This window comes from Choloepus didactylus, chromosome 16 (genome assembly GCF_015220235.1).
Source record: "Choloepus didactylus isolate mChoDid1 chromosome 16, mChoDid1.pri, whole genome shotgun sequence".
NCBI lineage: Eukaryota > Metazoa > Chordata > Mammalia > Pilosa > Megalonychidae > Choloepus > Choloepus didactylus.
The window spans coordinates 423,436-450,789 of NC_051322.1; the positions used below are offsets into that span (position 1 = coordinate 423,436).

Here is a 27,354-nt window from a genome sequence, read left to right on the forward strand (position 1 = left end):
ACCGGAAGTGTGGCGCGTGCGGCGGTCCGAGCGCGCGTGGTCGGCGTGAAGTCGTCCGGACCGTCCTTCCCGAAGGTTCCAGAAGGGTGAAGCGCGCTGATGGGCTTTGGCCTTGGCGCACTTTGAGCGGCCGGTTCTTGCTTGCTGTGCGACCTGGGGGCCGTGACTCACGTTCTAAACGGGGCGCCTAGGACCTGCCCCCCCGGGTGCTGAGAGGATCTCACGAGGCGCGTGAGAAGTGCCCGCGCGTGGCGGCCGACGCTCGGGAGGTCACCCCGCGCGCACCTGGAAGCGGTCAGTGCCCCGCGGTGCCGGGGATCGGTGCGGGCGTGTCGCCCTGCGCTCCCGGCCGGCGTCCCGCGGCTTTCGGTCACGTCCTCCCTCCGTTTACAACTCGCTGCCTGGGCCTTACGTGATAGTTTTCCCTGAATGCGTTAAAAATGAGCCCATGGGTTCTCCTAGCCAGATCTTACCTGATGTTATCTGTGGAAGGCACTGGTTTTGCTAATTATCGTATTTTTTTAATATACTAAATGGCACTACTAACAAAAGGTAATGTGTCACTTAAGACCTCCTCGTGAAAAGGCCGTGTGGGTGTTGGGTCTGGCGTCCTGGCTGCAGTCGGCACCGGTGCTCTGACCGTTCCCCAGTTTTAATTTCCGGCCCGGAAGCCCTAAGCGGACGTCTTCTCTCCTACCCTGCGGCAGTGGGCTCCTCCATCCCGGTCCTTTCTCCAGTACACCGCAGCTGGGCTCATGGCGGAGAATACCCAAATCTGACCCGTCATCCCCTCCGTGAGATCTCCCGGTGGCTCCCCTTGCCCTTAGGGTGAAGCCTGGAGCCCTCGGCCAGCCCTCGGCCCGCTGCGTGCTCGGTCTTCCAGCGCTCGCTGCAGCCGCCAAGCGGGTTGCCCTGGGCCTGTCGCCGCGCCGCCTGGAGCGTCCAGCCCTCCCCCTGCTCGACGCCCTTTCGTCCAGGTCCCCGTGCAAGCCTTTCCCGAGCCCCCCACTAAGGTCCCCGCTCGCGCGCTGGGAACTCTCCCCACAAGGGACTTGGTCCTGACTCCCAAGTGTTCGTATGATTTTCTCCGTAATGTCACACTCCTCTGCTAGACTCCGTGAGGGCAGGAACTTAGTCTTGCTTATTGGGCTACTTCCAGCACTTGGCAAAGTGGCACATACACATGCTGAATTAGCTTTTTGTTGAATAATTACGGAATGGATGAAAAGCAAATAAAGGGAGTACTGTTTTCCCAAAACAGGACAGTGAAATAAGTCTAGAAAGTCTAGACTGAAAAAGGACATGCACAACAGCTACCTCCCACATGTCTCTCTTCTCTCTGGAACTTGCCCCGATTTTTCCCTGAAACCTAACCTTTCCTGTACTGCCATTTCTCTTATACTGTGGACTCTCGGCCCTTGTCCTGTAAAGCAAGGCTCAGACTCAGCATCAGTGCTTCCAGCCAGTTCTCCCCTTCCGCAGTATTCTAATGCCCAGGACTTGGTAATGCAGACGTGATACCCGTATGTGTGGGGTGGTTTTTTCTTTTTTTCTTTTTTCTTTTTGGTCCTGGGGTATATATTTTATGAAAAATATGTCTATTTAGGAAATAAACATGAAAGTATTAAGTGTTCAAGGAACATATATGCTATCTACTCTCAAATGCTTAGAAAATAGAATGATATAACAAATGTGGCAAAATGGTAAAAATTGGTGAGTCTGGGTATCTGGGTAGGGGGAATACTGGAATTCTCTGTATTGCCTTTGTATTATTTTTGCAATTGCCTCATAAGTTTGAAATTATTTCCAAATAAGTTAAAAAATAAAAAAAAATTTTAATTGGGATATTATATTTGTATCTTTTTTAAACATCACAGTATATTCTGAGTGTTTTCCCATGTCATTATATCTTTAAAAGTATGATAGTGACAGCTGTAAAATTGTCCATCCAGTTCATTTACCATAATATATTTAACCACTTCCCAATTTTTGAACGCTGTTGACATTGGCTAGAATCTTAGAAATGAGATTACTGGTTCAAAGGACATGAACATTTTTAATACTTATTAAATACATATGTGGATAGATATTATGGATTGCCCTCCAGACGAAATCAAATGAACTTGTATGGAATGGATGAACGTGCCGCTCTTATCGCACCTGGGCCAGTATTGATTATTGTTTTCTCTCAACTTTTGTACCTTAACTTTCAATTGTAGAGGTGGAAAATTGCTTCTCATTTTGATTTGCAATTCTTGATTTCAAGTGTGATTGAAGTCTGTTTTCTAGAAATGTTTTTATATTTGTAAAATATATTGTTTTATGTTTAAGAACATTTTGTGGTTTCACAGGTTCACTATAAAATTTTAAAAATATATATAAAAATATGTATAAAATTCTAGTTCTTGTTCAGTGTCACCTATTAGTAACACTCATTAGTAATACAGTGTGTATTTCTCTAATTCTTTTCTTTGATATATATATATTTACATATGTTCTTGCTGAGTGAATATATATATTTAAATAAAATTAAGATCAAGTTCTAAGTACTTTTTTATAACCATTCTTTTCTTTTTTCTTTTATGTTGTGACTATTTTTCTTTGCAGGTAGTTGCTCTTAACCACAATCCTTTTTTGTTGTTATATAATTCTCATTACATTGTTGTACCATAATTATTTTTTTAACCAGTTTGTTCTTATTGGACAGTTACATTTACTCTAGTATTAAAGTTGTTTTTTTGACAGGGCGACTCCTCAAAATACAACAATCCCCCAAACATTGAAAAAGCCTCACTTTCTAATCAACTGAGGGTGCTGAGGAAGAATACAGAACTTCTAATCCTTTTTTTTTTAGTCAATAGTGATGATTTCATGGATCATTTTGTTGAAAATTGAGCTGTTTCTACTCATGTAGTTGTGGTGGATCTGTTAGGTCACATTTACTTCAAGAGCCAGCAATTATTTACATTGATTTTCAGACTTTTAAAGGGGGTGTGCCTGAGGCATATATGCACATTATGTAGTCAGAGGAAGTTTAGGAGCATGTGCTGGTGTGACAGAGGCTGAATCTTGTGCATTTATTTTTTTTTTTAATGTAAAAAAATGTTTATTGGTACAGAAGAGCTTGTTAATGTTTTTTTTTTTTTAAAGGCATGATGTTGGGTATCAGATTGCTATGGTATTTTGATTCCATTGGGTACACTTAAAAGATGCAGATTTTATTTTAGAATGTCAAAACTTACAACATACTGAAAATTACCTCCATTTCAATCACTTAAATGATGAGAAAAATTTAGAGGTCAAATAAAAAAAGTATACCTAGGTTTTATAATTTTCTTACTGACTGCTAGAGCAAAAATGTTTGAAGACCAGTGCTCTAGATGTGGAAATCTTCTCCTTCTTTACTCCCGAGACCTACAGCTTGTGCATTGATTTTTAGCTTTTCCCAATTCTGGAACTCTTGCCAAGAGGATGAAATGTGGTAGGCTTCATTTCCTTCTTTTTACTACTTGGGGTTGATGCACACAATAATGTGATTAGTAACAGAGAAAGATTCCCAGGGTTGGCAAGGAGACTAGCATAGAAGCCAGCAGATGGGCATTCTGCACTCTGCATCTCCCTGGATTACTTAGGCATATCACATGATGTCCGTGTGTCTTCTGTTTCCCTATCTCTATCAACAGCTAAGCCAGAAAACTGCCATCATCTGTATGCCTTCTTTCTCCCCACCCAGTTTGTATTGTTAATTGGACACTAAGTCCTGTACATTCTGATATCTCTCCCTCTTTCCATTCCAGCTGCTTTTGCCTTGGTTCAGGTTCTCTTCCTTTCAACCAAAGAATTATGAGACCTTCTGGTTCAGGCCTTGCCCTCCTCCAGTCTTACCTTGCCCACGTGAACCTTATGACCTACAATCTGAACATACGTTTTATGTTATATATGTTATATGTTGAAATACATTATAACATACATTATGAGTTGAAAATACCTTATCCCAGTTTGTCATTTTTATTTTGACTTTGCTTATGGATTTTGTCATGTAGAAATTTTTAATTTTTATGTACTTGAATTTATCAATCTTATATAACTTAGAGTATAAAATATTTTCTTATGGTTTCTTATAATACTCCTAATTTAACTTTTTGTGTATAAATCTTTGATCCATTTTAAATCTTAAGCAGATAGAAGATGAGTTCATAATTGGAAAGGGGAAAAACAGCCTGGTGAATGCTCAGGGGAAGGCTATAGTGGGTATAGGTGCTGTGTTTCCCCACAGAGACTTAAAAAGTTCCAGAACTGGAGTGAGCAGATCAGAGAATAGGAGGGGACAGTAGGACAACAATCAGGATGGTTAATTTTAGAATTGCCTAAAGAACAGCTAGGCCAGGTGGCCTCTGTCTTTTCCCACTTATACAAAGTAGCTAGCTACAGAATTTTATTCCAGCTGGAAGCCTGAACACTATTCTCTAAACCAAATAAAAAGTCTGTTTAGGAAGTGCCCCCAATGTGGATACTGGAGCTAGGAGAAAAGCAGAACCAAGCTTGAGGTAACACTGAACCTCCAAAAATGGAACAAGAGTTCCTTTTCCTAAGAGTAAATTACCCTAGTATGTCCTCATCCCTAGATGAAATCATCTTTGCTCTGTCAGTTGTGGGGTCCTGAGTCAACCTGCTGCTCTCTGTCCTTTCACAATAGACAAAACTTACCAATGGTGAAAGCCCACCCATTTGCACAGAGTTAGCAGTCAGCCCTCACCTTCAGAGAGACCCTCTGGATAAACATAACTGCAAAGGAAACTTAGATACCTAACAGCCAAATCAATCATTATAGCTCTTCATTAAATGTGTTTGTGTGTGCACACACAGGATCACCAAAATGTGGAAAAAAAAACCCAGCAGCATGAAAAAACAGAAATCTACATGAACATATAATGACTGTTTGACCTCAAAGAAACAGATAATGCAAAGAACAGAAGAGAACTTTAAAAAAAAATTCTATATAGTACCTCAAAGTCAAGAGATTATTTTTTAATGAAAAGTAAGGGTAAGCTATGAAAAAAGGAACAGAGGACTCAATTACTGGAAATTAAAAAGATGATTATAACAAAAAAATGAATAGAAGAAGTAATAAATTTGACAACATTGAATTCAAAATTAATGATCTGGAAGGTAAATATAAATGAAAAGAGAGACGAAACTTGAGATGAAAGTTAAGAGGCATGGAGGACAGATCCAGAAGGTCCAACATCCACCTAATAGGATCTCCAAAACAAGAAAAGAGAGACTGTAGAGGGGAAGAAATGAAAGAAGAAAATTTCCTTAAGCTAAAGGAACACTTGAGTCTTTGAAAAGGACTCACTGAATTCCAACAGGATAACTGTAAAAAGGCCCAACTAGTCACATGTTTTAGTTTGCTAGACTGCTGAAAGCAATAAACCATGAAGTGGGTCGACTTTTAACAATGGAAATTTATTAGCTTACAAGCTTAAAGTTTTGAGGCCATGAAAATGTACAAGTCAAGCATCATCAACATGATGCTTTGTTTCTGAAGACCAGCTGCCTGTAATCCTGGACTTCTCTGTAACATGGCAAGGCACATGGTGGCATCTGTTGGTCTCTCCCTTCTCTTCTGGGTTTCATTGCTTTCAGCTTCTTGGTTCCCTGGCCTTTTCTCTCTACTTGTATTAATCCCTTTTATAAAGGACTCCAGTAAGAGGATTAAGACCCACCCCAGGTCATTCCTTAACTGAAGTAACCTCATGAACACCTGCTTAGGATAGGTTTACAGTCACAGGAATGGATTAGCTTTAAGAACATGATTTTCTGGGGGGTATATACAGTTCCAAACCACCATATCACATTTTGATGTTATTTCAGAACTCCAAGAATAAAAAGAAAATCCTAAAAATTTTGGGCTAAGGTTTGGGTTTAGAAACAGTTAATCTGCAAAGAATGAGAATCAGATTACATGAAACATCTCATCAGCAACTTGGATTATAGAAAAGAGTGGAAAATAATTTTGAATCTGTGATCCCATACAGAGTACTAAATGTCAGTCAGATGTAAGGGCAAAATGATGACACTTTCAAATATGTAAGGACTCAGATAATTTCCTAGGCATATACTTTTTCTGGAAAAAAAAATTAGTTGAGAATGTATTCTAGCAAAATGGAAAAATCAAAAAGGAAGACATGGAACTCGAGAAACAGAGGAACTAACACAGAGTGCAGTGATTCAAAACAGAAATAACAATGTTGAAAAAAAATCAGCCGGGTTGAAAGAAATCCTTCCAAATTACAGAATAAAGGACTCCATGAAAAAGGTCTTCATGAAGTAGAAGGAATACATTGTCTAAATTATGTAGTTAAGGTCTTGGATAATTTAAAAATATATGATAAAGACTTATGTTCCTTCAGTCAGCAAGAAAAAAGAAAGTCATGGTCCAAATCAAACTGAAGCATAATTTTGAACAGCCGATTGGAATGTAAGAAAAGAAATGTGACCATGGTACTTAGAACATTGTCATTGTTCTTATTTAAGGGTCACATGTTTGATAACATGGGATTACATATCCTTTTCTATAAAACTAATCACAGAGTTTTATTCTTGAGTAAATAATGTTTACATTGATGATATTATAACTGAGATTGGTTTTCAATTATTAGAATCAAAATTTAACTAGGGGTACAAACTGGTGGCCTTCATAACCAAATTCAGGCTACCTATGGGTTTCTTTCCCTTTGTGGAGTGTTTATTAAAAATTTGAATTTCAGTTTCTTCATAGTGGATGTGCATTTTTCTCCAGTCCATCATAGTCCTTATTTTCTTATGCCAAGCTGTTTTACAGTTTTAAATTTCTTCTTTTACTCCATAGGCAATAGAGTTTCATGATGTAAAAGTAATAAAAGCTAGTAAAAGAAAGTAGAAATTGTGGAGGGAGAGAGAATGACACTCATGTAGCTATGTGGCAGAGTCAAGAAGTGATGCCTAAAATCAGTGGACCACAAAATAAGGGTTTAAGCAAAGTTATAGTTTGCCGCTAAAAGAACCATCAAACAAGAAATATAATTTAAGAAATAACTAATTAGTTATGGAGGTAATCACCAGAAGTACTGAAAAGGGGGAAAGTATTTGCTCTGGGGAGCAGTACTGTAGTTGTCATTAGGGGAGGGTTTCTAGTCAACTATGGCAGGCCTGGACTTAAGAGATTTCCACAGTGAAGCAAACATTAAGTCCCAGATGATAGGGTCCTTTCCCTTCCTGACCACACTTCACGCCTTCCAAAGGGAAGAGAATGAGAATGGAATTATTTGTCACTCCACAACTTTCTTCAAGGAAATGATCTCTCACAATCTTTCCCCAACCTATTTCTTCACCTCCTCTCATATATTCTGAAGTAGGGTGATTGATACAGAGTGTGAAAACTATTCTTTACTCTGCAAAATCTGTATGGCTGGGCAGGTGTCTTTCTTGAGAATGTATAGGCCCTTGAATCTATTTATTTTCAATTTGTATCCTCTGCTAAAATTTGAGAAGAATGTAAAATTGTCTGACATTTGACTTGACACATTTATTCTTTTAAAAATGCAAATTCCACTAAGGTATAAGGCTATCTAGTCATTTTTGTTAGCTTCATTGAGTTAGAGTGCTTCTTTTCTCATCTTAGCTCAGGCCAGCTCTGAAGGAATCAGCATTTTGTTGGGGCATGTGTATCCTCTCTCAATTAAGAGAAATATTTATTTCCTACCAAATATCTGCCTTTCTCCTACTTGAGAATTCCAAAGTGCATTATTTAATGCTTATGCATAAATGTGTTTTTCAATGAAAAATTCTATTTCTAAAGATAAAATGTAATTCAAGCAGATTGATTTGCTTAGAGATGATTTAGAGCATTTATTTTCATTTTCTGGATGATCAGATAATTTTAGAGGAAATGGAAGGGGAGATGAGGCACTTTGGCCAAATAATAGTTTCTGATTGACTATATTGATGGCTCAAAATTGATATGACAGAGAATATTGACTGAACACAAGTCCTACCCAAAAATAGAATAACATCTCATTTAATATGTAATGAAAATTTTAGGTTATTTGTTTTCCTTAATCCTTTGTTTTGTTTGAAATGTGTTTTCTTGTTTGTTTTAATTTTTCCATAAAGTTAAAAAAATATGTAATGAAGGAATGTTATCTTTCACATGCTTTAACTTTCCAAATAAATGGTACCCATCCTGCCAAATTGGAAATTTTTATTATATTATGAATAATTTTTATAACATTCTTTATTAGTTGAAAGATACTCATTTCACTTCAAAGAGAAAACCCGCAGCCCAGATAGCATCACTGGTGAATTCTCCCAAACATTTAAAGAAGAATTAATACCTATGCTTCACAAACTCTTCCCCAAAAATAAAAGAGATGGGGGTTACTTCCCAACTCATTCTGTGAGGCCACTATTACCCTCATACCAAAATCAGACAAAGATATCACAAGAAAAGAAAGTGACAAACCAATATCTGTGAATATGACACAAAATCCTCAACAAAGTACTAGCAAGCCTAACAGAGTAACATAAAAATAATTACATACTATGATTGAGTAGGATTTATCTTAGGAATGCAAGGTTGGCTTAACATACAAAAACCAGTTGAGACCTCTGGGAAGATGGAGGATTAGGAGACACAGAGCAAAATTCTTCTCTGTTGAAAAGACTAGATAAAGGACAGAAAGTGTGCCAGAACAGCAGTTCCAGGGTGCCACCGGCCGGACAGGGACTTCTAAACCACACAGTGGGTACCGAGCTGGAGAGTCAGAGGGACTGTGTTTGAAAATTTGGGGTGACTGTGTTCGACCCAGGTTGCCGCTGGGGCAGGTGGCTAGAGCTGGCTGAGGAACGTAGGAGTGAGCAGCTTTCCATGCCCCATGCACTGATCTCAGCAGTTGGCTGTGGAGATAAACCTTCCCAGCCTGTGGCTGAGAGCTCTTGTGAGGGAACTCAGTCAGTGGACTTCTGGTGACTTCATTCACTCTTCCTCCCCGGAAGCCTGCGGTGAGCACAGCTGAGAGGCAGGGGTGCCACACAGAAGCACCAGGAGCCCCTCCCCAACCCCAGGAACTCGTGGGCACATGGTGAACAGGGACAGCAATGCATTTGACCTGGGGTAAGATACGATGCTCAGCTCCACAACCCCAGAGTGTTGCACTCGCAGCCCTGGGAATTGCCGGAACACTGTGCCCTGGAGCAGACTCCCTGCCAAACTGCATAGGACCCACATCCTTCCCGTAGGGCTGTGTCCCAAGTGCACACAGAAAACTGGTGTGCCGTGTGGATTTCCTTCTGGGTTGGACCCCACCTAGTGTACAGGTGAAGTTGGGGAAGAGGTGGCCAGAGAGTAAGAGGTGACTCAAGAGCACCATCTGTTTGTAGGATAGGGAAGGGACAGTCCACCACTGAAACTCTGCCAAAATGTTCAAATAATCCTGCATATCTTAAAATAACCTTATCAAGATAAGCAAATGCCATGAGGCCAAAAACAGAAAATCATAAAACACATGAAGAAACAAAATTTGGACAACCAAAATGACCAAATGGAGAATACACACAGAACTTGGAACAATTAATCAAAGAAGTACCCACAAATCTCTAAAACAATTTCAGTGAGTTGGCTAAGGACATAAAAGACATCAAGAAGACTCTAACATAAACAAGAATTTGAAAGAATAAATAAGAAAATAGCAGATCTTATGGAAATAAAAGATACTGTCAATCATATTAAAAATATACTAGAGAGACAGAGGAGCTAAGATGGCAGCATAGAGAGGAGTGGAAGCTAGTTACTCCCCCCGGAACAATTCATAAACGATAGAAAAATTGGTAAATAACCTTGAATAACTGCAGGGAGACAAATGTGACTGTCCACTCATCATACACCAACATGAATTGGGAGGAATGCCCGAGATCGCAACATAAAATCTGTAAGTAAAAACTGCAGACCCATGCTGAGAGCCGAGAGCTCCTTCCTCACGGAAGCCTCGCGGTGCTAGAGAGCAGCACTCTCTCAGCCCAGCTTCAACTGGGGTTTTAATATTAACTGCACAATGCAGACAGTGAATCCCCAACAAGCAGACAGAGGCTTTTGGTGATGACTGACCTAGGGAGAGTCAGGGGACATATGTGTCTCAGGACGGGAAGCCCAGAGGATCAGGTGCTATCTCTGGCTGACAGGTGAATCTGGGGGCTTTCTTTCCCTTTCTCTCTCTCTGTCAACCTGGACGGCTCAGTGGAGAAAGCTTCAGCCGTTTTCAGCTCATAGTGCTTAGCAGTAAAGAAAGTCTCAGCCATTTCAAAATCGCAACACACTGACCAGCAGAGTTAGAGAAACAAAGAATCTATTTATATGCAAATGACCTCTCTCTAGGGGGCATAGCTCTCTAAGAGGAAGGAGAAGGGGCCCAGCTCTACTATCCACTTTCCATTCGGGGCCAGACCCCCTTATACCAGCCCATGACAGGTTGACAGGTGCACCTGCCAGGCGGAAAAGCACAGGGTGTGTCAATCCTCTAAGGCCCACCATCAGGGAAACCAGATACTGAATATTTCCTCCTCCTGATATGAGCTTGTTTTCATCAGGGAAAACCTGATTGGGGTGGCCTGGGAGGTCAGATACTTAGACAACAGAAAAGTACAACCTACATTAATAAAAATGAAGTTATGGCCCAGTCAAAGGAACAAATGTACACTTCAACTGAGATACAGGAATTTAAACAACTAATGCTAAATCAATTAAAAAGTTTAGAGAAGACATGGCAAAAGAGAGAAAGGCTATAAAGAAAACACTGGGCATACATAAAGCAGAAATCAAAAGTTCAAAAAAACAACTGGCAGAATCTATGGAAATGAAAGGCACAACACAAGAGATGAAAGACACAATGGAAACATACAACAGAAGATCTCAAGAGGCAGAAGAAAACACTCAGAAACTGGAGAACAAAACACCTGAAAGCCTACATGCAAAGAAGCAGATGGAGAAAAGAATGGAAAAATACAAGCAACGTCTCCGGGAACTTAAGGATGAAATGAAATATAAGAATGTATGTATCATTGGTGTCCTAGAAGAAGATAAGGGAAAGGGGGCAGAAGCAATAATAGAGGAAATAATCAATGAAAATTTCCCATCTCTTATGAAAGACATAAAATTACAGATCCAAGAAGCACAGCATACTCCAAACAGAATAGATCTGAATAGGCATATGCCAAGACACTTAATAATCAGATTATCAAACATCAAAGACAAAGAATCCTGAAAGCAGCAAGAGAAAGCGATCCATCACATACAAAGGAAGCTTAATAAGACTATGTGCAGAGCTCTCAGCAGAAACCATGGAGACAGGAAGGAAGTGGTATGATATATTTAAGACACTGAAAGAGAAAAACCACCAACCAAGAATCCTATATCCAGCAAAACTGTCCTTCCAACATGAGGGAGAGCTCAAAATATTTTCCAACAGACAGGCAATGAGAGACTTTGTGAACAAGACACCCGCCCTACAGGAAATACTAAAGGGAGCACTACAGAGTGATAAGAGAAGACAGGACTGAGCGGTTTGGGAGATGGTAGCACAGCAATCATTCAGGCTGTCAGAGAAAGGCCAATTGCTTAAGCAACCCCTGGCAAAGAGGAATTGTTCTCCTGGTTTGCAGCTCAGATTTGGCTTAAACTTGAGTAGAAAAATGAACCCACCAAAGGACTATATCTAAAGATTGTCGCTTTCTGAATTTGTATTCATCAATTCACCCCATTACATCTACATCACAATAATAATCGCTGTCTTAGCTGTGAAACAAGATACCTCAGAAAAATTAGCCACTGGCTCGTAAATAGGATGGAGGACGTAGGTATCCCATCACAACCCGAGCTCAGAAGCTTCTCGATTATTTCTCTGACTCTCTAGATGATTCAGTGCAATTCAGGGGAAGGGGAAATCTCTTTTCTTTACACAGAAAGCCCATACTTGGGGACCCCCAAAAAGAGACATTTGTTATTCACCTGCCAGTAAAATGCCCCAGATGATAAAAAAAAAAAAATACTAGAGAAACACAACAGCAGATTTGAAGAGGCAGAAAACAGAATAAGTGAACTAGACGATAAGGCAATTGACTGTGGATGCACAAAAGAACAGATGATGAAAAAAATTGAAAAATTTGAAATGGATCTGAGGGAAATGATCTACAACATGAAGCAAACAAATATAAGTACCATTGGTGTCCTAGAAGGTGAAGAGAAAAGGGCTAGGAAAAGTATTTGAAGACATAGTTGGGGAAACCTTCCCAACCCTTCTAAACTACATAAATATACAAGTCAGAGATGCCCAACGAACTCCAACTAGAATAAATTGAAATATATCCACTCTGAAACATACACTAATCAGATTGTCAAATGCTGAAGAGAAGGAGAAGGTCCTGAAGCCGGCAAGAGAGAAGTGACTCACATACAAGGGAAACCACATAAGATTAAGTACTAAGTACCCAGAAGATCTGAAAGCAATGACATGGACAGACATTTGCACAGCAATGTTCATAGCAGCATTATTCACAACTGACAAGAGATGGAAACAATCCAAATGTTCCTCAACGGAGTGGATAAAGAAACTGTGGTACATACATACGATCGAACACCATGCAGCAGGAAGAAGGAACGAGGTCGTGAAACATGTGACAACATGATGAACCTTGAAGACATAATGCTGAGTGAAGTAAGCCAGACACAAAAGGAAAGACATTGTATGTTACCACTACTGTGAACTCTGTGAACAACGTTGTTGGGGACAATTAAGGTAGCATATATAATATTCACCTTCAGCGATACCGGTAACATGCAACATGGCCGCCAGGGCTGATGCAAGAACAGCTTAAGCTATAATTAGCCTTCTTCAAGGAAGTAACAGTAGTTCCCGCCTAAGCAGTAGCTAGTTCGCGCCTAAACAGTAGCCGCCCATTGGCCATCCACCCTAGCAACAGCAATCACCAATCCCAGACCGCTACCTGTCCCTATTAGCCACCCCCTCTCCCTCCAGGGCATATATACCCTGCCTTTTCAATAAAGTTTTGCAGCTTGATCAGAAACCTGTCTTGCTATCGTTCTTCGTGTCTCTTGTCCCATACCATTCCTCCCTTACAGGTATCAGAGCCTCCGTTGATCGTCCCGTGGGCCGGGACACAACGTAAAATCAGTGTCTTATAATGTAGAATATAGGGGACTTAGAGATAGACAGAAGCTAGTGGGGGGAATGACAACCTAATGTGTACAGACATGTTAATGAGGGTGAACATAAATGTATGGGAGTGGATAGGGGTGATGATGGTTTGTTAATGGGATTGTAAGTGTCATTGCTGCACTGAAGGTGTACATGATCAGCAGGGTTTCTTTATAGGCATGCATGTAACCCACAGAGTGGCACTACAAATGTAAGAGTTTGTATGACATTGGTACAAAGAGCTAACAACAAAATGTGGAAAAACTACTCATTATAAATTATAGACTATATTTAATAGGAATACCTTACCGCACTACACTAATTCTAGGAATCAATAGTTAGTGGCTGATAAGCACTCTGGGATGTCTTGTGATGATCTGAAGATTGAGAAAGTGATTAAATGAGATGAATGGGTAGCAACAGCAAGATAGGATTTAATGAAGGATTACAAATACTGAATCTTTATATAAATTTTTTTTAGATGTTTGAGTGTTAGAATAGCTAGAAGGAAATAATGAAATGGTGGAACTGTAACCCGTAACATCTTTGAAATTATCTGTATAACTACTTGTTAAATTGTACTTTGAAAGTTATCAACTTGCTGAATGCATGTTATATTTCACAATAAGGAAATAACTGACATTGTGGAACTGTAGCCCATAGCATTCTTTGAAATTTGCTAATTACTTGTTAAATCGTGCTCTTGAAAGTTATCACTGTCATCTATATATGTTAAATTTCACAATAAAAATGTATTAAAAACAAGAACAACAACAGCCAAAAAGGTTGTGGCATATTACTTTCCAAAGCAATTATATATATGAGTTTAGTCTCCTACAGCAATATAAAAGAACTTCTATGGATCCACATCTTCTCTGACACTCGGTTTTTGTCACATTCCTATTTTTTGACAATATAGTGGGTATAAAATGGTAACTTACTGTCTTAATTTCCATTTCCTAAATTACTAATGAGGGCAAACATCTTTTTTGTATGTTTCATCCTCAGTGGCTTTGATTTCATGTGTTTGTCCCATTTTTCCATCAGATTGCTTACCTATTTCTTATTGAAATGTAAGAATCTTTATACATTATAGATATTAAAGATTTATCCATTATTTGCATCCCAAATATGTTACCGTTTGTGATTTACCTTTAACTTTCTTTTTGGGATCTTCTAATAAACAGAAATTCTGAAGACCAAAAAAGCAATTTGACACCATATTAATAGAATAGAGGACAAAAGCCACATGAAACCTCAATAGATATTGGAAAAGCATTTGAAAAAATCCAACAACATTTCATGATAAAAACATGGAGCGAACTGGGAAGAGAAGAGAACGTCCTCAAGCTCATGAAAAGCATCTATGAAAAACCCATAGCTGACTAACATCATAGTCAACGGTGAAAGAATGGATGCTTACCCCCTAATTAGGAAAAAGACAGGGATTCCTCTCTTGCCACTTCTTTACAAAGTTGTATTCAATGTTTTAGCCAAGGCGATTAGGCAAGAAAAAGGAATAAAGGCATCTAGATGGGAAAGGAAGAAGTAAAACTATGCCTGTTTGCAGATGACATGATCTTATCCAGAGGAAATCCTCAGGAATTCACTAAAAACTATTCAGAGTAATAAATGTTCATCAGTGTTCCAGTATGCAACGTCAATATACAAAAATATATTGCATTTCTACACACTAGCCATGAACACTCTGAAAATAAAATTAAGAAAACAATTCCAAGAAAAAAATAAAATATGAAGAAATTTAACAAAAAACATGTGCACTGAAAATTATAAAACATTCTTGAAACTAAGGAAGATCTAAATAAGTGAAAATATTTCCCATGTTCATTGATCAAAACACTTAATAATTAAGGCAGCAGTATTCCCCTAACTGATCTACAGATTTAACCCTGTCAGAATCCCAGGTGTCTTTTTTTTTTTTTTTTTTTTTTTTTGCAGAAATTGAAAGATCCTACAATTCATATGGAAATGCAAGGAATTGGCCCAGAATTGCCCCCAAAATCTTGAAAAGGTGGGACAAAGGAGGAGGACTCACATTCCCTATGTCGAACTTTACTACATACCTGCAGTAACTGAGATAGTGTGGCCCTGGCATAAGGCTGAATACGTAGATCATACAGTAGAGTTAAGAGCACAGAAATAAATCCTTACCTTCACAGTATTTTGATTTTCAACATGGGTGCCAAGACAGTTTGATGGAGAAAGAATAACCTTTCCAACAAATGGTGCTAGAACAATTGAATATCCACATGCAAAAGAATGAAGTTGGATGTCTACCTCACACCATACACAAAAATTAACTCAAAATGGATCACTGACCTAAATGTAAGAGCTAAAACCATAAAACTCATAGAAGAAAAAAACAACAAAGTAACTTTATGACTTGGGTTAGGCATTGGTCTCTTAGTTATGAAACCAAAAGCACAAGCAACAAAGGAAAAAATGGATAAACTGGACTTCATCAAAATTAAAAACTGTTGTGCTGCTAATGATACCATTATAAAAGTGGAACGACACTCCACAGGATGGGAGAAAATACTTGCAAGTCATACAACTAATGTGGGATTTGTGTTCAGAATATAAAAACAACGCTTACAACTCAGTAATAAAAGACAACCCAATTAAAACACAGGGAAAGGATCTGAATAGACATTTCTCCAGATGGCCACTAAGCGCATGAAGATACTCCACATCACTAGCCATTAGGGATATGAAAGTCAAAAACACACTGAGATTTTACTTCACACCTACCCGGATGGCTATGATAAAAAAGACAGAGTAACAAGTGTTGGTGAGGATGGGGAGAAATTTAAACTTTTACACTTTGCTGGTGATTATGTCAAATGGTACAGCAGCTTTGGAAAACACTTTGGCAGTTCCTCAAACTGTTAAAACATAGTTACCATATGACCTAGCCATTCCAGTTCTAGGTATATATCCAAAAGAAATGAAAACACACAAAAACTTGTACACAAATGTTCATAGAAACATTATTCATAATAGCCCAAAAGTAAAAAAAAAAAAAAAATCTATCAACTGATGGATAAATAAAATGAGGTATAATCAGACAATAGACTATATTCAGCAATAAAAAGTAATGAAGTACTGATATTTATTACAACATGGATGAACTCAAAAACAATAAGTGAAAGAAGCCAGTCACAACATATTGTAGGATTCCATTGACATGAAATGTCCAGAATAAGCAAATCTATAATGACAGAAAGTAGATTAGTGATTGACAGGAGCTGAAGTGATGAGAAGGGAATGGGAAAAGACAGCTAATGGGTGCAGAATTTCTTTTTGTGGTGATGAAAATTTCCTGAAAGTAGATTGTGATGATAGTTCCACAAATCTGTGAAAAACCACTTCACTTTAAATGGGTGATTTTATAGTATGTGAATGTTGAGGATTTAATCACATTTCCCACAAAAGACATGTTCAGATCTTAACCCATGTTCCTGTGGGTGTGAACCCATTTATAAATAGGACCTTTTGAAGATTTTATTGTTAGTTAAGTTGTGGCCAAATCAAATCAGGGTTGGTCTTAATCTGTATGACTGGAGGCCCTATAAAGAAAGGAAATACAGACACAGTGAGTCAGTTGAAGCCTGAAGCCAGAGAGAGGAGAGAGGTCACCAAGTGACAAAGGACTGCCATCTCCAGGAGAAAGCGTGGCCTTGCCATCTTGACTTTGGGCTTACAGCCTTCAAAATCCCAATAATAAATGCTTGTTGTTTAAGCCAAACCACTGTGTGGTGTTTGTCATAGCAGCCCTGACAAACTAAGACAGTGAAAATATCTCAATAAAGCTATTTAGAAAAAGATGTAAACAAAACTAGTTTCAATAAATTATTTGGAGCCATTGAGCCTTATGCTTTAGAACACTCTTCTGTTAATAAACTGCTGGTGACAAGTAAGGCATCTGTTTCATGTCTGAAAAGCATCACTGCTGGGGGTTTGTGTAAGAGACAGCGAGGCCAAGTCTAGTGAAAAGAATAAAGGCTAAGATTTCTCCGGTGCATACCACATCCCCATGAAGCATGAATAATTTTGTTTTTTTCATCCACTTTCACAGATGAGCAAACTGAAACATATAGAGTTTACTTATCTGAGCAGAACCCAACATCTTTCTGTAGCTGAAATCCTCACTGTTAGCCACTATGCATGTAGTCTCTCAATGTCCCTCTGTACTTGACTCTACTACAAAAGGAGAGAGATTGCATTAGATGATCTCTCAAATTCTATGAATCTATGAACTTCTGGTCTTATTTTTTGTTTAAAAAGTTATAAGTCATACATACTTGAAATGTATTCTGTATTATGTAATAAAAGCTTAATCTGTCAGTGAGTTACACTATGGATTCTCTGCGGAGAGTGATTCTAATATTTATTCAATCTAATATTAAACTGTGTCTGGCTGTGAACCTACAGAGTAAGTTCCACCAAAGTTTGATGGGCATTTAAGACTGAAAAAGGAAGCAGGTCACTCCATGTATCAAAATAGTACAGTTTATCAGGGAACTTACAGACCAGAAAGCTGGTCCTAGGCAGCCTCAGGACATTCAGAGTAATGCTCCGTGCCACCCAGTGTGTTACAGGGTGTCATATAGGGCAAGAACTAGGAAGGCACAGTGTCAAGTAGGGATTTGCAAGATCATATATATCCCTCTTTGAAGTTACTGATAGCAGGAGTGGTTCTCTGCATATAGCTATTGTGCTTAGGAATGTGCATGTGTACCTTAAGATGTACCAACAGTGGGGAAGGGGGGGCGTTGCCTCATCTAGGAATTTATGGCATCTCTGGTTTATGGCCTCACAAATTGTCGGTAAATAATATCACAACATTTTATAATATCATATGCTTCCCAAAGGAAACTGAATACCAAGTCTCGGTTTCATTCTCCTGTCAGTGGTCTCCTCACTTGGTGACACCGCACAACATCAGAAGGCTTTGAGCAAATATTTATTTTCCAGTTATATACATGAGCTACTTAACTAATAGATATATACATAAGACATGCAAAAAGTGTATGTTAGAAGGAAGAAAAAATACAAAATAAATAATACTTAAATTCATGTATTAACGATACAGAAACTATTTCCACTCTCCCTAAAAACGTTTATAATTTTTAGAAAGAACAACGAAATTGATGAGGCTGTGTCCTTGTTTTTGAAGATAATGACTTAGCCCAGCAACAGCTATGGAAAGGCTGGTTCCGCGGTGAGTCTCTAAGATCCCTGGCTTTCCGGGCAGTTTCAAGTGCTTCATTAGCAGTGCCGTATTCCTTTCTTTAGACTTTTGATTTTGAAATAATTTCAAACTCACAGGATAGTTGCAGCTGTCAGTGCCGTACTCCTACTCGGTCTTGTCCACGAAGATGTTTGTTAAAACTGCTGGTAATTTTCAGTCTCCCCGATGTCAATTACTTGTGCATACTTTATATGCATAATTATGTATTTGATAACTTTCAATACAGCCCTGATTTTTCTGAAAATGACTCTTTGGATGCTTTTTAAAGATGTGCAACTCTTGGAATTCACGTGGGGTGACCTAAGCCATGCTGGGCAGCAGCCAGGGGGCGGGGCCACCCCCGGGTGCCGCCTTTCCCTGCCGAGGTCGGCGGGGACGCGCGCGCACGCGGAGGCACGCGCACGCACTTGCTACGTCGCCGCGCGCATGTCGGAGGTTCCGGGCGGGGCCGCCGGGTCGGTTGTTGAGCGCGCGGCTGCTGCGCGGGGCGCTCTCGTGTTGGCGAAGGTTCGCGCTGCGCGGGGGTCGGCAGGGTGGGGGCCGGCGGTGTGCACGCGGGACGGCGGGGGTGGGTCGGCGTGGGGTTGGGGGTGTGCACGCGGACCGGGGGGATGGGGCGGGGCGGGCCGGGGACGGGGCGCACCGCACCCGGAGGTGTGCTTGGGCTCAGGCTGGGGTAGGGGTCCTCACGAAGGCCTCGCAGACCCCCACGGCTCCGCCCGGGGGAGCGCCGTCGCGGGTGATTCTGTGTGGAGCGCTCTGCCCCTGGTGGGGCGGAAGCGCAGACTGATGCCCAGCGGTCTCTCCGCAGACGTACCCGTGAGCCCTCGGGATGTCGTACATGCTCCCCCATCTCCACAATGGCTGGCAGGTGGATCAGGCCATCCTGTCCGAGGAAGACCGAGTCGTCGTCATCCGCTTTGGACACGACTGGGACCCCACCTGTATGAAGATGGATGAAGTGCTGTACAGTATAGCTGAAAAGGTAAACGCGCCTCCGCCTTCCTAAGGGCGCATTCTGAAATCAGCCGAGAATTTCATTGTGTTTGAATTTCTTTTGCTTTGGGGTTAAAACCACATCCTACATTCTCTATTCTTGTTTCCTCGTGTGCAAACACATGTACCAAATAAAGAGAAGAAACAGGAACGGTGTGCAGATTCTTGCCTTGTGAGGTGAGAGTGTGCTCCCTGAAAGTGTACAGAATACTTCATGTCTTTTTCTAAGTTTCCTCAAATTTTAGAAAGGTTCATGATCCCTTCCCAAATAAGTGAATAATTTATATTGATAAAATGTATTTCAGAATTTACATCTGCATCACAATGGGAAAAAACCCCACAGATTTACAGACTTTGCCTAGAACATTGGAACTTTAAACAGCTTAGTTTAAAAGGGGGGTCTTTTTTTTTATAGCACCTTGTTTGTTTTAGTTATAAAACAGAACTCCTGTGTTAATAACAGTGAATGCTGTTCTTTTTCTTTGGGTGGTGATTTTTTTTCCTTCATCCTACCATGTTTTTTGTAAGTCACTTGATTTATGTCTTTGAATGATTCCAATTCAAGTGACATTAGGAGGAAAGTAGAGCTGTGCTTTTTTTAGGACTAGTTTTCCTAATTTTTAATATTAGTGTACTGGGCAGTCTGTGGTACTTGTTTGCTGACAATAAAGGTGCATTTGTAGGGTGCTAGTAATTTCCTGATTGGAATTTTCAGGTTGACTTTGATTTGAGTTTTTGAAATTGTTAGCAATAGGGCAAGAGACAAAAAATATGGAGGTGTTCATAAATATTAAAAATATTGTTTCATAAATCATTTGAAACAGTCATTCATTTTAATGGAGAGTAAAAGTAATAGAATCAGTGATGCTCTCTTTTTTTTAATGCAGTTAGGGGATGTGTTAATATAGGCTGGGTTATAGTGACTCCTTTGAATAAATATAACAGCAGTAAGTATATGTCATATGTAGGAGAGGAAAAATTATTAGACCTGCTACTTGTCAATTTTTACTGTCTTATCTGGTGGAAAGGAAAGAGTGAGGTAGGGGTGGTGCTCTGTGAACTTTTAGGAACTGTTCTTATGTTTTAGTGTCATAAGTATCATCAAAGTGCTTATTAAGATGCATCTCAGAGATTCTGATTCTGTAGGTCTGGGGTGGGGGCCGAGAAACTGCTTTGTAAAGAAGCTCCCCAGGAAATTCTGATGTGACTTGACCATGGGCCACTTTAACTTCACTGAAGGTAAGAATTAGGGTAGGAGTGCTTTGAGATACTGAAGTGCATGAGTAGGTGCCTGGGAAATTGCAGGAGAACAGCAGGCCTCTCAGAAGCTGGGGTCAGAGTAAAGAGCATGTATCATGATGAATCATTGTGTATCGCTTGAGCTCTGGTGGGTAAGGGCAAGCTCTGCTGTGATTGAGTGGAGAAGGGCAGCTGGAAGCTGTTTCTGAGAAGCACTACATTGCTCTGTTGACTCTGAAATCACTTGGGATGTGTGTTCTGGAATCTTGCAGTTCTGCCTTGCAGGTGGAGCATAAACATCAGGTGATACCCAGACCCTGCTGCTACCTGTGCAAGGCCAGGGCAATGCAGACGTAGGGTCTCTTGGTCTTCCTATCTAAGCCAGCACAGTGAGGTGCTGATGGCTCAGAAACCACACTGTTCTCTGTCCTTTGCACCCCTTTCGGTCATTGTGTAGTATGAGTTGTCTTAATGTCTCAAATACCCTCATGTGTATATGATGTTGAACTTCTTGATAAGGACAGTTTAATTGGACTCACTTTTGAGTAATTTCCTTTGGTCTTTTAAATTATTCATTTTCTTTTGTCCCCAAATTTGGATTTCTTTTTAAATAAATTTTCAGTGATATAGTATAGTTTTTTAAAATGCAAACTTGCAATGCAGCTGACGTCTATTAATATTTTATTTTCTTCTTTTATAGTATTAGGGCAAACTACAAAGTCATAATTCTATAAGTCCTTTTTGGGGAAGCTCAACAGGAAATTTTGAAATTTAAGGTTTTAGTGTAAAGAACGATATAACTCTCTATTTAAAATCTCCCCCTGCAGAAATGGCAGATAATGGGGGAACTTCCTCATCTTTAACGAGCCCTGTTTGGATATCACAGCTGTTTTAAAGTGAGTAAAAGTTCCAAATATTCAGGCTAGACTTGATTATGCTGTCTCCTCTAGAATGCTGTATATTGACTTGCTGTTTACACAGTACTCAGTCCCAGCTTGTGCTGGATTAGCTTTGAACTATATGAAGGAGATTACTCTGAAGATGTAGGAGGTTTAAAGATTTTACAGATGTCTGGAATTTGCTGTTAATAGTATGGGACAGTTTATTTGGTGGAGTGATAAAAAAATAATGTGTCCTATTTGACAGCCAGTTTTATGCACAGCTTTCAAGATAGACTATTTCACATACATTTGAGCTTTCTTTCCATTTTGAAGGAACAGTTTGTCACAGGCAATGCTTTTAGGGTTCACTGATACTTAGATTCCATAGCAGATAAGAATAAATGGGACGTTTAATTTTTGTATGTTAAAAAGCCTGTTCAAATAGAGTTTAAAATATGCAAAACCCCAGCCAGAGGTGGAATCTCAATAGAAACATACAGAATGCATATGTCTGGGTTCACTGTGGATCTGTGTCCCTCCCTGTAACCAAGAAGGTAGGATTTAAGGGATGATTATGAATACTGAATCATTATATAGATATTCCTTTTTTTAAAAAAAAAAATCTGTTAAAGTCTTTATTTTGCCACTGTGGTTGAAAAATATTTTCCTTGGATATAGAATTCTAGGCTAACAGGATTAATTTTTTTTAAACATTTTTTTATTGTGAAATATATATACAGAAATGTGATAACTTTCAAAGTATGATTTAATAAGTAGATATAGAGCAACTTTATTTTTTATCACTCTACCAATAATAAATAAACGGGCCCATACTTTTAACAGCAAATTCCAGATATAGAGCAAATTTCAAAAAATATTATGGGCTATAGTTCCACAATTTCAGTTATTTCCTTATTATGAAATATAACATGTATACAGAAAAGTGATAACTTTCAAAGTATGTTTTAACAAGGCGATATAGAGCAAATTTCAAAAAATATATGGGTTACAGTTCTGCCATTTCAGTTACTTCCTTCTACCTGTTCTAATACCCTAGAGACTAACATAAAGAATACTTATATAAAGATTCAGTGCTCATAATCCATTGTTAAATCCTGTCTTGTCAGTTGCTACCCCTCTTGTTTGATTACTGTCTCAATCTTCAGGGATATGTCTGGGCAGTGACCACCCTAACTTGTTGATATTGAAAAGGGGGTCGACATTATGGGGAAGGGGGCTGCATCTGGTTGATGTTCTTTAAGAGCCTATTGCCTCTGGGTTTGGGAACTTATCTGGCATAGGAACACTCTGGAGGATTTAGAGAAATAAACTTAGTGAGTGAAACTTTTATAGAGTCTCAGGTAGGGACCTAGGTATTTTGGGACTACCGTTGGTTAGGGCTTGGCATACTGTGGCCATTTGGAATATCTAGCTGGAACCTGCATAAGAGTAACCTCCAGGATAGCCTCTCAACTCTATCTGAAATCTCTTAGCTGCTGTAGCCTTATTTTGTTACCTTTTATTTCCCCTTTTTGATCAAGAAGGCACTCTCAATCCCTCAGTGCTTGAGCAGCTCATTCCTGAGAGTCATGTTCCACATCACTAGGGAAAATCACTCCCTTGGGAGTCATGTCCCATGTAGGGGGAAGGGTAATGAATTTATTTGCAAAGTTGGTCTTGAAGAGAGAAAGGCCACATCTGACAACAAAAGAAGTTCTCTGGAGGTGACTCCTAGGCATTATTATAGGTAGGCTTAACCTCCCCTTTATAGCCGTAAGTTTAACAAGAGCAAGCCTCAAGATTGAGGGTCTGAATTACTAAGAGTAGGGGGTTCCTAATTTCACATATATTCTATTTGACTTTCTGTTGTATTGGAGGAGACAGGAAATACCTGAAGTCTCTGAACTGTAATCCAGCTGCCTTGATCTCTGATAATGATTGTATAGCCTTTGTCTTGTGTCCTTGTGATTGTAAAACCTTGTGACTGACCTTCACTTGTACCATTTATCCAGTTTTTCAACTTTAAAGTCTTACAATCACAAAGACAGCCCCTAATGTTTATTAATGAAGGGTCTTGGGTCAGCCCAGAACTAACCCACCTCAAATCCAAAGTGATCTTGATAACTGAAGCTGGATCTAACCAAAATGGGCCTGCCTGACATGCATGGTAGCTTAGATTTTAACCTATAAGTGACTTGTACCTTATTATAATACTAAAAATCACACCATTGTCATATTAAGGCCCCCATTTTCTTACATACATTCTGTGACTAAGCATGTAATCAGTCTGCTCATGCTCAGTAATTGGATCACCTCTAATTATATCATCTGTAGCCATTGTGCTCATTATCCTAAAACGTGCCCATCTTTTGATACTATAAAACTATCAGAATTACTGCAGTTTGGGGAGACAGATTTTTGGGCTAATAGGCTATCTGATCCTCTGCTTTGTGCCCAGCGATAAAACTCTTTCTCTCTTTGAAACCCCGGTGTCTCAGGAATTGGTCATTTGAGCACATCAGGCAGAGAACCCACTGCCTTGGTCCAGTAGCATCTGGATACAATCGGCATCTGGATACAATCTGCATCTGGATACAGTAGCAATCTGCATCTGGATACAGTAGCAATCTGGATACAATCAGCCCTGCAGTTAGCAGCAGCTGTGAGGGCACTGCTGCCGCTGGCTGAGGGCACAGGCCGCGCTGGACTCTGCCAGCTAACAGCCATGAGCTCTTAGCTTGTCTCTGGCTCCATTTGGCTCACATGAGGAGGAGGGCAGTGACCTGCCTGACCAGGAGGGTGGGTGTGAGGGGTGAGCTGGCTATGAGCTGGGACAACTCCTGTTGTCATCGTGATTACTACTGCTCAGATTTGGACATTTGCAAGAGTTATCGTGAATAGGGCTGATTAGGGTGAGTATTAGTGTTAGAAAGTAAGTTATCACTCCGTTGTTTGATGGTTTAGGATTCTCGTCCAGGGTGTGGACTTGGGAGCAGACCGGGACTGAGCCTTGGCTCTGCCACTCACCCACATGGCTTGAGGTCACCTCACCTTCCTGAACCTTAATTTTATCATGTGCAAAGCATGAATATCATCTCTGTTTAGGGGTGTGGTGAAAGAATTAGAATGAATGAGTGGGAAGTACTTGCAGGGAGCTGGTTCTCAAATGTCTGTGAAACCAGTCTGTGGTGAAATAAATATATTCAAGTTATTGTAGTATGCACACTTGACTTGATGTTTTGCTTCTGTCAGAAGTCACATTAGGGGTGAGAGGCAATGAATAGACTGAACTGGAAGGCAAAAGAAAACATCTGTATCTTCAGATAAGTTACATTTATTCGGTTGTCTTCTGACTGTTAAATGCCTATAAATTTAAGTGGTTGTGCTACTTAATATCTTTTGATATGAGAAAAAAGGATGACAAAATTTGTTGTGATCTTACTTTTTTCTAAAGTGCACAATTTATAACCCTTGTTCTTAATTTTTAAAGTGATTTAACATTTACATGATGATTCCATAATTTAAGAATTGTTATTGATATTTATTGCGTATGTCTGTCTTGAGCAAGGAAGTGAAGGGATAAGAGTAAGTCCAGATATATCTCTGCTTCATACTAACTGACCAGTTTATAGTCTTATTATCTTCTGTGCTGGGGCTTTTTGTTTTTAAATAAAACAAGTATTAGTTTGCCATGAAGTTTCAGAAATGTGTTCGAGAATGGGCTCAGACCAACAAGAGCCGTGTGACGTGAGCGAGTAAAGGCGTTGCATTAAGGCTCTCAAAAGGTGACCCGTATTTAAGACGGCGAGGCATGTGGTGGGTGTTGGGCACGGACACGTCCAGGCCCGCGCTCCACTTGAGTTTATGTTGAGGTTTTCTTCTGACCAAAGCGAGAGGACAAATAGAGTCCTCGTTAAATGTCAAATTTCATAATTTTTTTAATGGGGGTGAGAGGGTCATGGTGGTTAAAATTCCTATATATATGTATTTTTAAATATTTCCGAAACTAGAGAGGGAATATAGTGAACCCCTGCATATCTATCAGTTTCAGCAATTGTGTTTTGCCAGTTCTTGTGTTATCTAACCCCCTTTATGTTGCAGTATTTAAAGCAAATCCCAGATATTGTGTTATTTCATCCATAAATTACAGTCACATTTTAAAAGTTGTTCTTATATGAAGAAATGCATATAAGTTGGTATAAGCTTTCTAGCAAGCATTGAGACAATATTTATATGGAGCCTTTAAAATGTTCAAATCAGTTGTACCAGCGATTGACTTTTAGAAATTTTTCCTTAGGAAATAATGTAGTATGTACACAGTTGTAAGGGTAAGAATGTTTATAGCTGAAAATAATTGATATCAGACAGAAAATAACTAAAGAATGATAAAATAATGGCATAGCCATTTGATGAAATATTTTGCAGCCATAAAAAATGTATGTAATTTATATAAGAATGCTCATAATTAAAAGCAGGATACAGAATATTATAATACCACATTTTGTTAAAACAGCATAAACAGATGTACACACACACACACACACACATACATACTCAGAAAAGAAAGATAGAAAGGAATATAGCAAAACGTCACCTCTGGATGTTGTGATTCAAGGTGATTTTTTATTTTTCTGTTTTTTCTAAATCTTCTCTGATGAACTTGCGGTTAGAGAAAAAGATTAAGGGTAAATGGTTAATACAATATTATTTGTGGGCACTATCTATTAGTATTTACAAATGTTCATACCTAAATAATTGGGGAAAATGTATGGCTGAGTTCTAAAGGCATATTTTCAGAGCAGTTTTGTTTAATGCATGTAGTTATTTGTAAAAACACAAATTTGTGAAAGTTCATATACATTATTACTACTAGATCAGAATGAATGGTAATCAGTGGACTTTTTTTTGCAGGACTTTCTTAACTTGTTGCTTCAGTAAACTTGACTAGTTCCTAAATTATACTGAGAAATCTTAGAGTGAGATATAAAGGACCACGTTGGTCAGGACAGTTGACAGTGTTGCATTATTTTCCTGGGTATTTATTCACTGGGAAAATAATGTTGGAGCAATGATTGGAAAATTGTCCTCTTCTACAAAAAATTCTTGTTTTTTTAAATGTGCTTTTGCAGAATGAAAGTCAAATTGATTTGCTGTTTTAAGTGTTTTTTTTTAATCTCCGTTACTTTCAGGTTAAAAATTTTGCAGTTATTTATCTTGTGGATATTACAGAAGTACCTGACTTCAACAAAATGTATGAGTTATATGATCCATGTACTGTCATGTTTTTCTTCAGGTATGTTATATTAAAATTATTTAAATTGAATATTGTTGGCATGGAAGTTTAATACACTCAAGGTATCTTTAGATTCTTTTATTTAGAAGGAAGTCATTTATACAGTTACACATAGTTTGTATCACCAGGCAATCAATGTGAATCTTTTAAATAATTTTCAAAGTAACAATTGCAGTTTTAGCAGTAACAGATTCCTTTTTGTAGTAACTTTACCCAGAGACCTAGGTGAAGTATAATTAAATGGAAGACATTCTTACTGACTTTTAAGATACCTACTGGAGTTTACCCAGCTGGACTTAAAAACTGCTTTGCAACAGTGCCTTCTTTTCCTCCTGTTTCCCCCTTTTCTGAACTGGACCAGTTATCAGCTAAGGGGTATTGTGCCCAGGAGCTGTACTTACGGGCAACCTAAGGAGCCCT

General features: G+C 39.2%; 1 protein-coding gene across 3 annotated transcripts in view; it reads left to right on the forward strand.

Moving 5' to 3' along the window:
- Positions 1-23: 23 nt before the first annotated feature.
- The window catches only part of TXNL4A (thioredoxin like 4A), a 32,478-nt gene continuing 5,147 nt past the window's right edge, over positions 24-27,354 (forward strand). Inside the window, exons 1-3 of one of the 3 annotated variants that reach the window (XM_037805691.1) lie at positions 24-294; positions 19,337-19,510; positions 26,831-26,934. In XM_037805691.1, coding sequence (XP_037661619.1) covers positions 19,358-19,510; positions 26,831-26,934 — 257 coding nt within the window. In that variant the 5' untranslated portion in view covers positions 24-294; positions 19,337-19,357. Of the gene's footprint in view, positions 295-18,935; positions 19,033-19,336; positions 19,511-21,587; positions 21,657-26,830; positions 26,935-27,354 lie in introns of those variants that run through there. The other 2 variants (XM_037805690.1, XM_037805692.1) reach the window with 2 other exon arrangements.